This window comes from Cryptomeria japonica, chromosome 4 (genome assembly GCF_030272615.1).
Source record: "Cryptomeria japonica chromosome 4, Sugi_1.0, whole genome shotgun sequence".
Taxonomy (NCBI): Eukaryota; Viridiplantae; Streptophyta; class Pinopsida; order Cupressales; family Cupressaceae; genus Cryptomeria; species Cryptomeria japonica.
In genome coordinates, this window is record NC_081408.1 from 428,000,164 (window position 1) to 428,015,476 (window position 15,313).

At 36.0% G+C, this 15,313-nt stretch overlaps 1 protein-coding gene across 2 annotated transcripts in view; it reads left to right on the forward strand.

Annotated features, from left to right (window-relative positions):
- LOC131030582 (lysine-specific demethylase JMJ17) overlaps window positions 1-15,313 on the forward strand; it is a 218,138-nt gene that overhangs the window by 135,339 nt on the left and 67,486 nt on the right. For both annotated transcript variants that reach the window (XM_057961447.2, XM_057961456.2), the window contains exons 13-16: window positions 1,110-1,214; window positions 1,884-2,000; window positions 2,111-2,318; window positions 2,438-2,502. In XM_057961447.2, coding sequence (XP_057817430.2) covers window positions 1,110-1,214; window positions 1,884-2,000; window positions 2,111-2,318; window positions 2,438-2,502 — 495 coding nt within the window. The remainder of the gene's footprint in view (window positions 1-1,109; window positions 1,215-1,883; window positions 2,001-2,110; window positions 2,319-2,437; window positions 2,503-15,313) is intronic.

Genomic DNA, 15,313 nt, shown 5'->3' on the forward strand with positions numbered 1-15,313 from the left:
TGGGCGGAAATGAAGTCCATTGCTGGTGGAAATGGCAGAAATGAAGTCCATCGCGCCTGCAAATGACGGAAAAGTCCATTGCACTGTGCAAATGACAGAAATGAAGGCCGCCTAAAGTCGACCCCTTTTATAAAAATTTAATATTATTTATATATTACAAATTAAAATTAAAATTTTGAATATATTTATATTATAATATTTTTAATCTATTATAATGTATTTAAATTTAATAATATTGTTTTACTTTTAATAATTTTAATTTAACAAGTTAAAATATTTATATTAATTTTAAATTTAATAATATAATATTTTATTTTTATAAATAATACATTTGACTATTTTAATTTATAATATAATTTAATTTCAAATTTAGAATTGTTAAATTATTTTGACAATTTAATAGATTTTTATTGTTATATATTATTACAGTATATTTTATATATATATATATAAGTTTTAATTGTTTTTGTACTAACGAACCCAAACCCCTTTACATTATTTTTCCGTACTGGCATACCGGTTCTTTGAACCTGAACCCAAATCGGCAACTGAGCAAAATACTAATGGAAATGTGTTGTATAGTATGCTATAAATTTTTGCAGCTGTTGTACATCCAAGCATCTCTTCAAAGAGAAGCTGGTCAAGATGATAGGAAATTGGCAGAGCCTATAATTGAAACGAAAATGCCCTGGATACCGAAAATCTCCAGAGGATGTGTTTTGTAGTCCTTACCCACTGAGAGAGTGCAAACAGAAAATGGTCCGTCTCTTCAATGCCTTGTTTTTACTTACAATCCTTGGGTAAGCACATGGTACCCCAAACCTTTGTTATTAAAAGACACCCTCAATTACCAAATAGCCCAACAGCCTTATTGTCATTGTACTTTAGGGCCAGTCAAATGTTGTTCATGTTTGAATCAGTAAACAGCAGAATGTGTCGTTATATGATTCAGCTAATTTTTTTTCTCATTTAGGTTTAAATCTGAATAATTAATTTTTATTATCTTGTTTTTATTGGCCATTTTTTCTATCATTGTTTCCATTTTCAAATTCAAAATACATATCTTGTATAGATATTAGGATAATTCTATAATTCATTGGTTGAATCAGGATTGGCTAGTGCGAGCAGAAGAGTGCTTGTTTGGAAAGCAGAGCCGTTTGGCATCAGATGCCTTTTCTCATAACATAAATATGCTTCATGACTTGCAGTCAGAGGTAGGTGGTATCTTTATTTTCTTTCCTTGTCATATTTGATTGACTTGTAAATATATTACATCTATGATATAAATGTGAGATAAGTAAGTAATAAATTGAAGGTTAGATAAAGGAATAAATTGATATGTTAGTAGGTTAATAAATAAAAGTTGGTATATAAATTAATGTTAGTAGTTAAGTGGGAGTTACTTTCCTGTATGGAGTTATAGTTATTTGGGTGGTTAGCACACAGAAAGAATGAAAGGCTTTATAAGGCCATATTGTATCAATGTAAACCATCCATATATTGTGTACGAAAATTCCGGTGCAAGTTTTACAACTATGATCAATCACATGTGAACAATGCAATTCCAGAAAAATCAATGTATTATACATCATTATATATATATATATATATATATATATATATATATATATATATATATATATATATATATATATATATATATATATATATATATATATATATATATATATATATATAACAACTGTTTTTTTTTTGTAGTTACTTCTCTTCATGTGTTAACCATTTTTTTCAATATGTCTTGATCTTCTTATGTGCATAGTGTATCCTGGTTGTAGAAGAAATCTCTTAAATTTATGTTTTCAAATTAAGCTGTTCAAAATATCAGGAGTAAGTAGTATCTCAACTAATTTGATGTAAACCAGGGTGGAAAGATTCCTGTTGTGCTCCCAGAAATGGCTCTTTTTGATAGTCTTATAAAAAGGATAGAAAATTGGCGAGGACATGCTAGGGAGCTGATCAGTTTCCCTATGACCTTAGAGGTAATTTTTTGTTTACATTTATAGAACGTTAGTCCTTTTCTCCTTCCAAATTATTGATTTGTACCTGACTTGAAAATGATATTTTTATCTTTGTATGTTTGTGTGTTAAGGAGCTGAATGCTACATTGCAAGATGCTGAGCAGTTTAATGTCATCATCCCTGAATTAGAATTGCTGAGACAATATAAGCACAGTGCATTATCCTGGATGGAGCGTTGCCATAATATTCTTGATAGCATCCACAAAAATATAGACTACAGTAAAGCAGTAGAAGATTTGACTGCGCTATTGGCAGAAGGGAGGACACTAAAAGTTCAAGGTAGGATTTTTTTTAAACTGCATGCCATTTAAAAGTTCAAGGTATGTTCAAGGTGATATAGAATTGTTATGAAATTTGACTGCTGATGGCTAGTTCATTAAACATTCTCACTTATGCAGTAGAAGACTTGGGCACTGTGGAACTGGAGTTGAGAAATTTTTTATGGAGGGAGAAAGCTTCCAAGGTGAGTTGTACTAGATTCCTCATTTATTGTATTTTGATTGTTGAATGCATCAAATTCAAGCCCAAGTTGAGATAAAGCTGCATATAGTGGATGTAGAATGTAGGATTCAGAAGGATGATGTGGGAGATGTCAATTTTTGCATTTGTTTCTCTCATAGTTGCAAACTTGCCAGCTACTTGCAAAACTTGCAAGTACTTGTGAGCCAGATTGCCCAGCGAGATACGTGCCCAATAACGAGTTTTTGTAAAACTTGCAGCAATTTTAACCTATAAGATGCACAATTGAATGGGAAAAATCATGATTTTAATGTTAAAAATCATCCAAATCCTTATGAAACCATTTTGATTGCTTCTAGTTTACAAAGACAATGATTTTTCACTTCATTTTTGCACACGACTGGAAATTTAGGGCACACAGCAATCATCAAATGCCTCATCAAGATGGTCAAATCCTCTTAGTGTTAAATTTACTAGATTATATGGTGAGAATCAATGGGTATTTAGGAAAAATAGTTGGACTGCAGTGTGACTACCAACACATTAACTAGATTATACTACCAAGTTCTTATAAATTTCTATCACACTATACAAAATGGTGGCTTCTAATCAAGTACATGTTCCAAGTACCTGGGGACTACTGAATGAGCAAAAATATGAAATTTTAGTTTGTTTTTTTGAAGAATATTTTAATATTTTGATGTGTTTTCAAATGTTTGATAAATTTGCTGAGTCATTGGTGAGTTTTTGCTAGAGTCCTGAGCTTTTAAAATTTTTGGGCCTGCCAAGTTATTGCCGAGTCCGAGATTTTCAACTATGGTTTCTCTAACACTGCAAGATATAAAAAGTGTAAAAATTGTTGTTGGCAATATTTATGAATTATATACCTTAATTTTTACTAAATCCTAACAATTTTTAGGTCTTGCCTGACAGAAATTGACAATTTGCTATCTAAAACAAAATAATTAGATGGATTCCATTGGAAATTAATTATATGTATATTTCGTAAACCAAATTGTCTTGCGGATGTATTTAGAATGCAACTATTGGCATAGGGTGATTACAGAGCTGCCTATGAAAATCTGCATATGGGTGGTTGGAAACATGAAAGCTTTGCTAGTGGGAGTCTGGGAGTAATCTGTCTTGTATTGCTTTCCCTAGCTTCAGACTGCAAAAGCTTTTCACTAACTTCAAAAATATAGAACAATGTTAACATTTTTCATATTACTTTCATTATTCCTATGTTAATGATGTAACAGCATCACATTAGTTATGTCTAAAAGTAACTTACTATGTAAGTAACACCATCTGTGCAACTTTCCCATACAACAATAAATACAAGGGTACATTGATTGAAAGTTAATTCTATCCAATTCTTTCAAACTTGTTCATTCTTCAAACATTTGTTGTTAGAATTAGCACACACTAGGTAGGCTATGTTGATATAGAGTGAGGAAGCCCTGGGAGAAGGGTACACTAGCCAATTTGATGAAGGGGAAGACTGAAAAGGAGATCAGAGGGAGAAGGTAAAAATTGCTGTCAGGTGCTGTTATTGCTGTGAAAAGCACTGTCAAAGAGTATCAAATAGTTGTTAATTGTGCTGTCAAAGAATGCCAATATGCTGTCAAGATAGGTGGCTTATTGTCAAAGAATGTTTTAACTTTTATGGCTGATTGCTAAACAAAGGAAAGGTTAATCAGGTGGAGATTTGTGCAGGTCTGACCTGACTAAGGGAAGAAAACTGATTGTCCCTGTTTGTTGAGGGCTGATTGTCATTGTTTGTCAAGGGCCAACTTAGGTTGATTTGAAACTTGTTTTGGGCTGACAATTTTTGTTAAAATAATATTAATATCTATTCCATAATGGTCATCTTCTATTTTTAGCGGTTATCTTAGTTGTCGACTTATTTAGCTTGTTTAGCTAGCTTTATATTATTTAGTTTTTTAAGCTTTATTTAATATTTTAAGCTTTTTTAGCTTTTTAGTTTTCACTTAAACAACTTGTTCTTAATTTAGAACGTCGTCTTGTAATCTCTATATATATGTGTGTATATCGTTGAATAGATAGTACAATTATTTTGTTCAATCAATTTTTCATGGTATCAGAGCGGGTCGATGCGATATTTTAGAGTTTGGGGAATTTAAAAAAAAAATTCGTTGCCGTCTCTCTGGAATTTTTTTTAATCGATTTTTTTATTAAAAAATCGTTAGTGAAGGTTTTCGAAAGTTTTTAAGAATTTATTTAAAAAAAAGTTTCTTTATCTAGGCGATTTGCAGATTTGAGGGCTTTTGGGTCGAAATTTTCAGTATTTTCTTTGAAAATTGCAGAGTTCATGGGTTTGTTGAGCATGCGTTTTATTCAAACACGCGATTTTCTTATTCTGGAGCCCTGCCTTTCTCCCTCGACTCTTGTTTCCTTCAACCCGGGTGACTTTTGCTAGGCGAATTTCGTGGGCTTGTTCATCGTCTTTTTCTAAGTTTGGGTTTGTGCAGGTTTTTTTTTGACATGCGGTGACGCGTTTTCAGTAGATCACCTTTTTCGTTAGGGTTGATTTGGCGTGATGTGGCGACGGTTCTGGATTTTTCTGAGCTTTTGGCACTTTTTCTGCGTGATTCTCTGCAACCTCTGCGATCTTCACCCGATGGCAGCGCGATTTTTTTGGCAGCAGTGTGTTTGTTGTTTTTTGGGTGGCGGCTGCAACTATTGGTCGCAATTTTTTATATCGCGATTTTCGGATCCATGTTTGGCCACAAATTTTCTTGGTCGCGGCTAATTTTTTGTTGACCCTGTATTGAGTCCGCTATGTTAAACCGCGAAAATCATGGGTTCTTTTATTTTCGGCGGGCTTTGTAATTTTCTTTGCTATAACTCTCGTGGGCTCATTTTTTGCCAATATTTTCGGTAGCAACAACAACGTTTTCTTTCGCGATTTTATCAGTTTTTGATTTTTTAGCCCCGGCTAAGGTTTATGGTTTCTAGACCTGTATGGCGGTTAGGGCATCAACAACGATTTAAAAAAAATCGTATTATTTGCTCTTTTATCTGATTTTTTTTTTGCACGAAATTGTCTGCCGGTTTTTACGATTTTTCACTCAAAAATCATCTGTAATACACGAAGTTCGCGTGGGATTTGTGATTCGTGAAGTTCTCTGGTTCTGATCGATTTTTCTCTTCAAAAATCGTGCTTTGTTGCAGTCAGTTTTGGGTCGCACTGCTAGGGTGAACATCTGCAACTGTGGTATCTTGTAATTTGTTTAGGAGTTGTTGGAGCAAACAGTGCTCAGTACTCTTCTACAAAAGGGTTTGCTGATTTTTTCCTCAAAATCATGGCTTTCAGGCTTCAGTAAATTCGCGTGTGCCTGACTTGTAATTCGCGTGTGAGGGCTACATTTGCTTGGATGGCTTTTGGTACTCTTGGTCATTTACATTTTGGAGATCCTGGGAGGGTCTACGTAGCAGCAGAGTGTTCTTTGCATTTGTGATCATAACACCTGCAGTGTCTTCGGTAGGGGTATTGAGTACAATGACCATTAGGGAGGGTGTAAAAATAATATTAATATCTATTCTATAATGGTCATCTTCTATTTTTAGCAGTCATCTTAGTTGTCGACTTATTTAGCTTTTTAGTCGACTTATTTATCTTGTTTAGTTAGCTTTATATTATTTAGCTTTTTAAGCTTTTTTTAGCTTTTTAGTTTTCACTTAAACGACTTGTTCTTAATTTAGAACGTCGTCTTGTAATCTCTATATATACGTGTGTATATCGTTGAATAGATAATCCGATTGTTTTTTTCAATCAATTTTTTAAATTTTCTGTTAAGGCCTAATTATTTGCTGTCAAATGCTGACCGAAAAAGGAGGCAACTATTCAAATCTTCTATTCAGGGCACATTTTCAAGGGTGGACTTTCTCCAGGAAGTGCAGGGTAGAAGACCAATAAATCCAGTCAACGGATGTTATTTGAAAAATAATTGGATAGATTATTGAACAATATACAAACGTATATATAGAGTTTACAGGACGATGTTCTATAAACAGAACAAATCGTTTAAGTGAACGACTAAAAAGCTAAAAAGCTTAAAATATAAATAAAGCTTAAAAAGCTAAATAATAAAAAAGCTAACTATGTGTCTTTAATAAAGAAGCAATAGTTTCACTTATAAGCTAAAAACTAAAAAGCTAAATGACCATTAATAAAAGAACTAAATATAAGTGACTAAAATATAATTAAATATTCTAATACCCTCCCTTAATGGTCATTCTATCTACTACACCAAGTTGGCCTCTAAATTTGACAAACTTTGCTAGGCTCAGAGACTTGGTGAGGAGATCTGCAGCCTGATCTTCTGTTGGAATGTTGAAATAGCCCCCTACGGATATTAATTCCAAATTTGCACCCAAAGATTCACAGAAAACTTAACAACAATTTTTACATGCTGTTGATTTCAATTCACCATCAAATTAAACTGATATTCATTAATTTTCAGATGGAAATAATAGTTCTGAAACTGAAATATACATTGCATTAAAAATCCTTAGAAGAACAACAACAAAAATTACCAATCCCAACCACAACATTTACAGTCAGATTGGACAACCAACAAATTGCATTTGAAGCACATGTGAGCCACCTGCGTGATAACTCCAACTGACAATGGGTTTCTGTCCACTGCCTCCAAGCTCGAGGGTTTGCGTCCTCAAACCTGCTGAAAGCTAGAGCTTCGTAGAAACTCTTCAAGAGAATCAATCTCCAAACATAAAACCAAGCATGCCAAAATGAGCTAGTTACTAAATAGCTCAACCTTGTGATTTTGTTCGCCCACTGCCCGTTGATTGGAATTCCCTTCTATTAATTGACTTTACTTTATAATTTGATGTAGACATTAAAGTCACTTTAATCTGCTTAGATAAATAATAAAATTAAGTTGTCTTTAAAGTTATTATGTTTAGACAACTTAAACTTAATTATTTAATGGATTTTCCTAATGTCCCCAAAAAGGGACATTACAGTCCTCCCTCAAAGATTGCTTGTCTTCAAGCAATCATGAATCTGCATACCAAAACCGGGATCCCAAACCATCCTTAGGAACACTGTTCTACTAATCCACTACGCCACACTGATTAAAACATCTACATACCCATGGTGAAGCAGCATATCTTGGTCCACAAGAGTCAATGCACCAAACATGTCACTGCCTGGATCCCATATCAATCTGTAGAATCCGCTATAAGTAATGAAGGAATCTGTCAACCGATCACCTTGAAGTAACCAATCACGCATATAGAACAACCGGACAAGATGACGATGAACCCCCCCAATGCCCATAAACCAACATGAAGGAATACCAAAACTCGCTGCCATAACTCTGATCAGCAACATAAATGATTTCAAACATGTCCTCAAACCAATGCCAATCAAAGAAAAACCTCTCACACTCCATCCCTATCCAAAAGACGCATCCTTCAACACTCCTATACCACTGAGTCGCTAATGCAAAATCAGGACGTGCTATATGATTCCAACTAGGACAGCTACCAGTCCATATGAAATCAAAGAGTATGAAGTCATCGAGTAACAAATATATCACTGCCCTATCAAGAGAAATAAATGACAGTCTCAAGAATGAGGTGTGTATGTCTACACTGCCCAACACTGATAACTCTTGAAAGTCTGTTTCACTACAAGTGTCATCAATAAAATCAACTTCTTCACCCATGGATTGATCACCATTAAGTGAAATTTCAGAGCTGGTAAAGTCCTCCTTATCATCATCCGGAAGCGTAACTTCTTCCAAATTTGAAAGCTCATAAGTAACCAATGTCCCATGACTGAAACCACTCTGAAATCTGTTTATATACCTTGTTGCCACAGCCATTTCATTGCTGCCAATTGGTTTTTCAGCATTAAAACTTATGGGTTTGATTCCTTGCTGGTCCATCTGCTCTTCATTGTTATCATTTGTATAACAAATGGCAAGGACATTGTGAATTGTTTCATCCCTAAAAATAGTATTGATCCCTTCAATGATTTGCATCATCTCCATGCTCTTAAGATTAGCTTCTTCTTCCTTAAGTGTTGCTGTAGTAGAAGTTTGATTTTCTGATTTGGATAATTTATAATGCATCATACTCAACTGTAAGCAAAGGTCATCCACCTCCTTCTCCTTATTTTCTGCAAACTTAATAGCAAGATCCTCTATCCTTGAGCAATTTCAAATAATTTGACTTCATCTTTCCTAATGCCTCTTTGATGGTGTGAAGGTGTGTACTATTGATTCCAATTGCCATTCTTTTTTCTCTTTCCTCAATTTGGGTTTTCCAAATGAGGTCTTCAATGAATTTATGAGTGTTGTCTTCTCTTGTTAGAATCTGCACAACTTCATCTTCTGAAACCATAAGATGCTCCTTCAAATCTTGCACATCAAGAGGTTGTTGATCCAATTGATCAAAGAGAGACGAGCTGCCCCTTATTAAATTTTCTGACTTACTAACTTCTGTAGCATCCCTATCATCGATCTCACAACAGGTTTCCATGCATTCTTCATGAAGGAAAGGAGGGACCAAACAATGTTCATACAAAGATACATTAAAAAAACTTGTCTCTTCACAAAAATTATCTATGTTGATTTCTAGGTCACCAACAAAGAGTTTTAAATGCTTCTTACCTGAAACCATTGTTTCCTCCTTCAAATTATCCTCCTTAGCTGATTGAATGCCATTATCCATTTTGCTCGTAATTTTAGCTTGCCCTCATGAGACATGGAAGCATTCTCACTTGTAATTCTACCCTTATTACCACTTGGCTGCAATGTATCCTCATCCTTATTAATTTCACAAATATGATTAAGTGTCCAAGCCATTTGACATCTGAAACAAATCTGCTTTCTTCTCATTTGGTTCTTGCTCTTTTTTGGAGATCCTAAAACCTGTAAACCCATGAAGATTAGTTCATTTTCAATCATCTGTTCCCTGAGCCTTTCAATTTTCCACTCAATCAACCCTTTGGAGAACTCATAAGCACAAGGTGAGACTACCAACTCTTCTCTCCAAGTAGCTAACAAATCTGATTGCAACTGCTTGCACATATCATCATCCTCATCTAAGATCATGGACAATATGTCAAACATACTTGTCTTCACCTTATCTGAATGGCGTTTCTTGATTTCAGCAATGAAACGATTGAACATTTGAAGAATCAACTCATTAAATTGGAGTTCCAACATAAAGTTGAATGATCTTGCCCTTGCCATAATTTCTAAAATTTTAGCCCTCTTACCAAAAGTAGGGGCTTTGACATTATATAACCCATGTAGACTCTCCACAATCAACTGTAGAACCTCTTTCATTGTATCATCCTTATAAAGAACTACAAGTGTTGTAATCCTCATAATCTCAGATAAGCAGGAAGTCACCAACAACTTGATTTCTTCGTTTGGATGTCTAAGCCACTTGTGTTGCTTCAAGGCATCCACCACAGGAGACATAGCCAACTGAAACAAATCATGAGGTGATTGGTCCACATGAATCAAACATTCCTCTACCCTATTCAAAGTGTTCAAAACATCAACCCTTGACCGAGATTGTTCACTGAGCTTGCTGCCTGCTATATAGTGTGTCCTTGCTAGTTGTTTAGGGTCCCTAGTTGCCATGGTTTAAACTGAAAAACAGATCTATGAATCTTCTCTCACTTCTTGCTGTGAGGTTGTGACTAAACCAATAGCTTCAATTGTAGAACTGTAATAGGCTACTCGATTTGCTCAATTAACTTCCCTAGCACCATTGAGGAATTTTGTCAAACCGTTGTTGTGCAATGACCTCTTGTTCTGATTTTTTCACTTAATGTATTTACTGATGTTTTGTTGAAGACCTGGTGCGTTTGTTTGTTCTTTGCATTCATACTTTTTTCACATATTCGTGTGCTATGAGTTTAACAGTCAACAGCTATTCAAATGATATTGATTTCTAGCTACCTTACATTACTGCTGTACTTAAAGAACAAAGCATTTAAACAGTATAAGTTGAAAATGGTTCTATTTAATTTCCAGCAATTCACAATTTCAATGATATTCGATATTCAGAAAGATTCTTTAACATCCAACTCAACAATAATGTCTTATACATACAAAACAATGAATCATTCATTTGCTGAGGTGGAAGGGCTGAAGTTTGAAGTTTAGTGAACCTGCAAGTTTGTTGGAGACCCAGTCCTCGGCACACCCTTCTAACACGTTCCAACAACTCATAGACCATTCAGCAAAACACAGACTGCTAGAGTCCCAGTTCACGGCTCCCTTCACCAACACATCACATAAACCCTTTCAGCAAACACTACGCTGGGAACAATGATGCCTCCGTTTGCTGCGGCTACCAACACTCCTGGTCACAAGGAGGCGAGAGTCATAGATATAATGCGATTCTGACTGTAGAAAACGACAACCAAACTGAGAATCAATTCTGCGCTATTAATATTCAGTGTCACTCAAACAAGATGACCACAACCTCTATTACGGCTCATCACTTGGCCCAAACACACTGTCGTTTCCTTCTGCAACCCCTTCGCTATGATAATGTCAATCCAACACAATGTTTCTGCAAATTACTCTCTGTGCTATCACAGGCGACTGTTATTTGCTACGCCAGGAAATGTGAACAAATCTGAAGTCTGCGATTTTCGTAGCTCCTGCAAACACCAAACTCATGGTAAACAGCTGAACCGATTAAAACCTTGCTCTTCAAATGTTTTTCGCCTAGAACTATAGTCTCCAAAGAAAATACGGCAATAGTATTTGCCTAGATGCAACATAAATTTCAACCTTAATATTTTCCCAAAGATATATCGGGCCCCTATCAAATATTCATCGCTTAATAATGTTTGTGGCAACCCAAATGTTAAATCAGTCTTTAATTAAATGCCCCGATAATAGATTAATAAAACTTCAGAAAAGTAAACTTGAGCAATGTAATAATGAAATACATCTTCAACTTTAATATCGGCTTATTTATCGACCACTTAAATATTATTTGAGGCAAAGTTTTTCCTGCATTAATTTGCCGTAACTCCTAGATTCGTTTATTGAATAATCCACAATATTATCGTAGATGCCAGCAACAAAGAGTTCACCACACACAAGAATGAACCGCCAACATTTGGTATATTATAACTGCACAAAGCAGTTGAAATGGCTCGACATAGAGTTGAAATGGCTTCTTGTTTGTACTAGCTACAAACTCCGAATATATGCGATCCCAAGAATTAATATGTGCCAAGCTAGAAATGGACTGCTGGCTAGAAATGAAGAGTTCCCATAACGTCTTTGGAAAGAAAAATTCCCGCTTCGGCTTCAGAAGTTCCTGCCAAATAATAAAGTCCGTTTTGGCTTCAGAAATTCCCGACCATCAAAACCCTAGACACTGCTCCCAGTGTGCTAGGAAAAATATGCATGACCTGCTCACAAATCTTCATGCCAAGGAAAAATAGCCACGATCTCCCGGTAGCTATGGCGTCCAATACAAGTTTGCGTCAAAACAAGGTCTTGCTCAAAGCTCTGTCCAGGCGTGACTCCCAGGAGAAGCTGCATTAATGGACTTTTTCTGAACTTTTAAGTTTGTATAGTCAAAGAATCGCTCCTACAATCAATGCATCCCATCCAAACACCCACTGTGCGCTATAGACACTCAGCCTGATAGTGGAAAGGGATTATACTACGATGAAGATTCACGACAATAGCAAAATAAAATTATTTATTTGCCAACCTTTGTAATCGGGCCCATTTAAAACTTAAAGACCTTGTTTCGAATAATTTCTCCCAGTCAGCCTTGCAAGGAATAGCATTATGAAAATATTCGGCAATAATAAACTGTCGGTAAAATTTTCCCTTTATTTGAATCGCTGACTAAGCCCAATAATTACTCATCTTAAATCAACACTCATTAAAGTTCACAATAATTCTATGAATAAATCGAGCCCACAATTACTAATTAGAAAATATTCTTTATTTGAATCTGCAGAAGCCCAGATTGATGCCAAGGAAATAATAGTCACGGATATTAATTCCAAATTTCACCCAAAGATTTATAGAAAAGTTAACAACAATTTTCACATGCAATTGATTTCAATTCACCATCAAACTAAACTGATATTCATTAATTTTTAGATGGAAATAATAGTTCTGAAACTGAAATATACATTGCATTAAAAATCTTCAGAAGAACAACAACAAAACTTACCAGTCCCAGCCACAACATTTACAGTCGGATTGGACAACCAACAAATTGCATTTGAAGCACATGTGAGCCACTTGCGTGATAACTCCAACTGACAATGGGTTTACGTCCACTGCTTCCAAGCTTGAGGGTTTGTGTCCTCAAACCTGCTGAAAACTAGAGCTTCCTAGAATCTCTTCAAGAGAATCAATCTCTAAAAATAAAACCAAGCATGCCAAAATGAGACTCTCCAAGATATTAAATAGCTCAACCCTGTGACTCTTCATTCGCCCATTCCCTGTCTCTTGGAATTCCCTTCTATTAATTAAGTGACTTTACTTTATAATTTGATGTAGACATTAAAGTCAGTTTAATATGCTTAGATAAATAATTAAAGTAAGTTGTCTTTAAAGTTATTATGTTTAGACAACTTAAACTTAATTATTTAATGGTTTTTCCTAATGTCCCAAAAAAGGGACATTACAAATGTACTGCAATATCACCTATCCATCTTTAGCATGTTTGTGGATGAAATGACAATGTAGTTCCACATGCTTGGTCTGCTCATGGAAGAGTGGATTTTTGGCTAATTTCACAACCCCTTGATTATCACAAAACATCGGAGTAGGTCCTTGTTGAGACATTTGCATGTCTGCAAGCATCCTACATAGCCAAATTGCCTCACATGCTGCCTTAATAGTTCCTTGATACTCTGCTTCGGTGGAGGAAAGAGCTATTGCTTGTTGCTTCTTGCTGGTCCAAACATACCTAGAAGTTGACTTTCTGTCATCAACACAACCTGCCCAATCTGAGTGTGTAGCCAACTAGCCGAGGATCTTTGCTTCTGCTGTACAGAATGCCAAAATCAGGAGTGCCCTTCACATACCTTAGCACACGCTTCGCTGCAACCCAATGTTAAGCTTTTGGGGCTGATATGAAGTGAGAAATATAGCTCACAGCATAACTGATGTCAAGTCTAGTGGCGGTATGATAGATGAGGCTGCCCAGTTGCCTGAATGAAGATTCACTACTATAGGTGAATCTGATTTGGCTAATAATTTCGGCCCTTTCTCCATAGGTGTAGATGCAGTTTTGCAATCTTGCATTTGAAATTTATCCAACAGGCCCATGGCATACTTTGACTAAGAAATGAATATGTAACTATCAGTCTGCCAAACCTCTACACCGAGACAATAATGGAGAAGTCCCAAATCTGTTATGTCAAAATTCTTGCACAAATTTTGTTTGACTAGTTTGATCAAATGTGCTACACTGCCAGTAATGATGAGATCATCAACATAGATGACTAGAAATAGAATATCACCACTTGTTTGCTTGACATACAAATTGGGATCGAAAGGACTCCTTTGAAAGCCTTGATCAATCAAGTACTTATCAATTTTTATGTACCATGCACGAGGAGCTTGTTTGAGGCCATAGAGTGCTTTGACTAGTCTACATACCCGGTGTTCTTTACCAGCAACCTTGAATCCTGGAGGCTTTGTCATGTAGACTTCTTCTTGCAAATCACCATTGAGGAAGGCACTCTTGACATCCATTTGATGGACTTTCCATCCAATCTGAGCTGAGAGAGCAAGGACAAGCCGAATGGTACTCACCTTGGCTGTGGGAGCAAATGTCTCCTCGTAGTCGATGCCCTCCTTTTCTGAAAACCCTTTTGCTACTAACTGAGCCTTGTACTTATCATGGGTTCCATCAGCTTTATACTTAACTTTAAACACCCATTTGCAGCCAATGGGCTTCTTCCCTGGTGGAAGATTTGACAATACCCAAGTGTTGTTTTTCAAAAGACTATGTTGCTCAACTGTCATAGTTTGTTCCCACTCAGGTACACCTTTAGCCTCTGTATATGTATGAGGCTCATAAATACTATGAATGTTGGCAATAAGAGCAAAATTAACTATGTTCAGCTTGCTCTTATCTCTATTTGATCTGCCCTCAATGAGCTCATCATCATGAAGATCACCAATGGTCTTGGCCCACCACTTAGGCCAGAGAGTAGAAGTACCAACATCTGCTGCAGGATAAAAAAGATTCTTGGAATATCTGGAGCAATCTCATCTGAATGTGGACCCAGATGGTCCCGAGGAAAGTCAGGTGGCGCAATGTCATGCTTGGGAGACCCCACAACTGTTGAGTCAACTGAATCCCTCCCATCAAGTGGAGCTAAGGGAAGGCGAACACACATGCTGTTAGCCTTTGGAGGCTGATCCTCAATGCACAAAATAGGAGTAGAAGGCTGAAAAGGCCCTCGTTCTTCTTCAAATACCACATCTCAACCAAATATGAGATAATTAGTGTCTACATCAATCAATTGATAAGCTTTATGGTTGTCACTGTAGTCGGTGAACATCAATTTCTGACTCGTAGAATCCAGTTTGGTGCACTTGCCATTTGGAATCCAAACATAAGCTGTAGAGCCAAAAACTTTCAAATGACTGATTTTGGGCTTCCTACTAGACCAAGCTTCCTTTGGAGTCATCTTCTTAACAGCCTTTGTGGGAGACCGGTTCAAAAGATAGATTTCAGTAAAAACTGCTTGCGCCCAAAATTGCTTTGGAACATTTCTATGCTACAACATAGACTGAGCC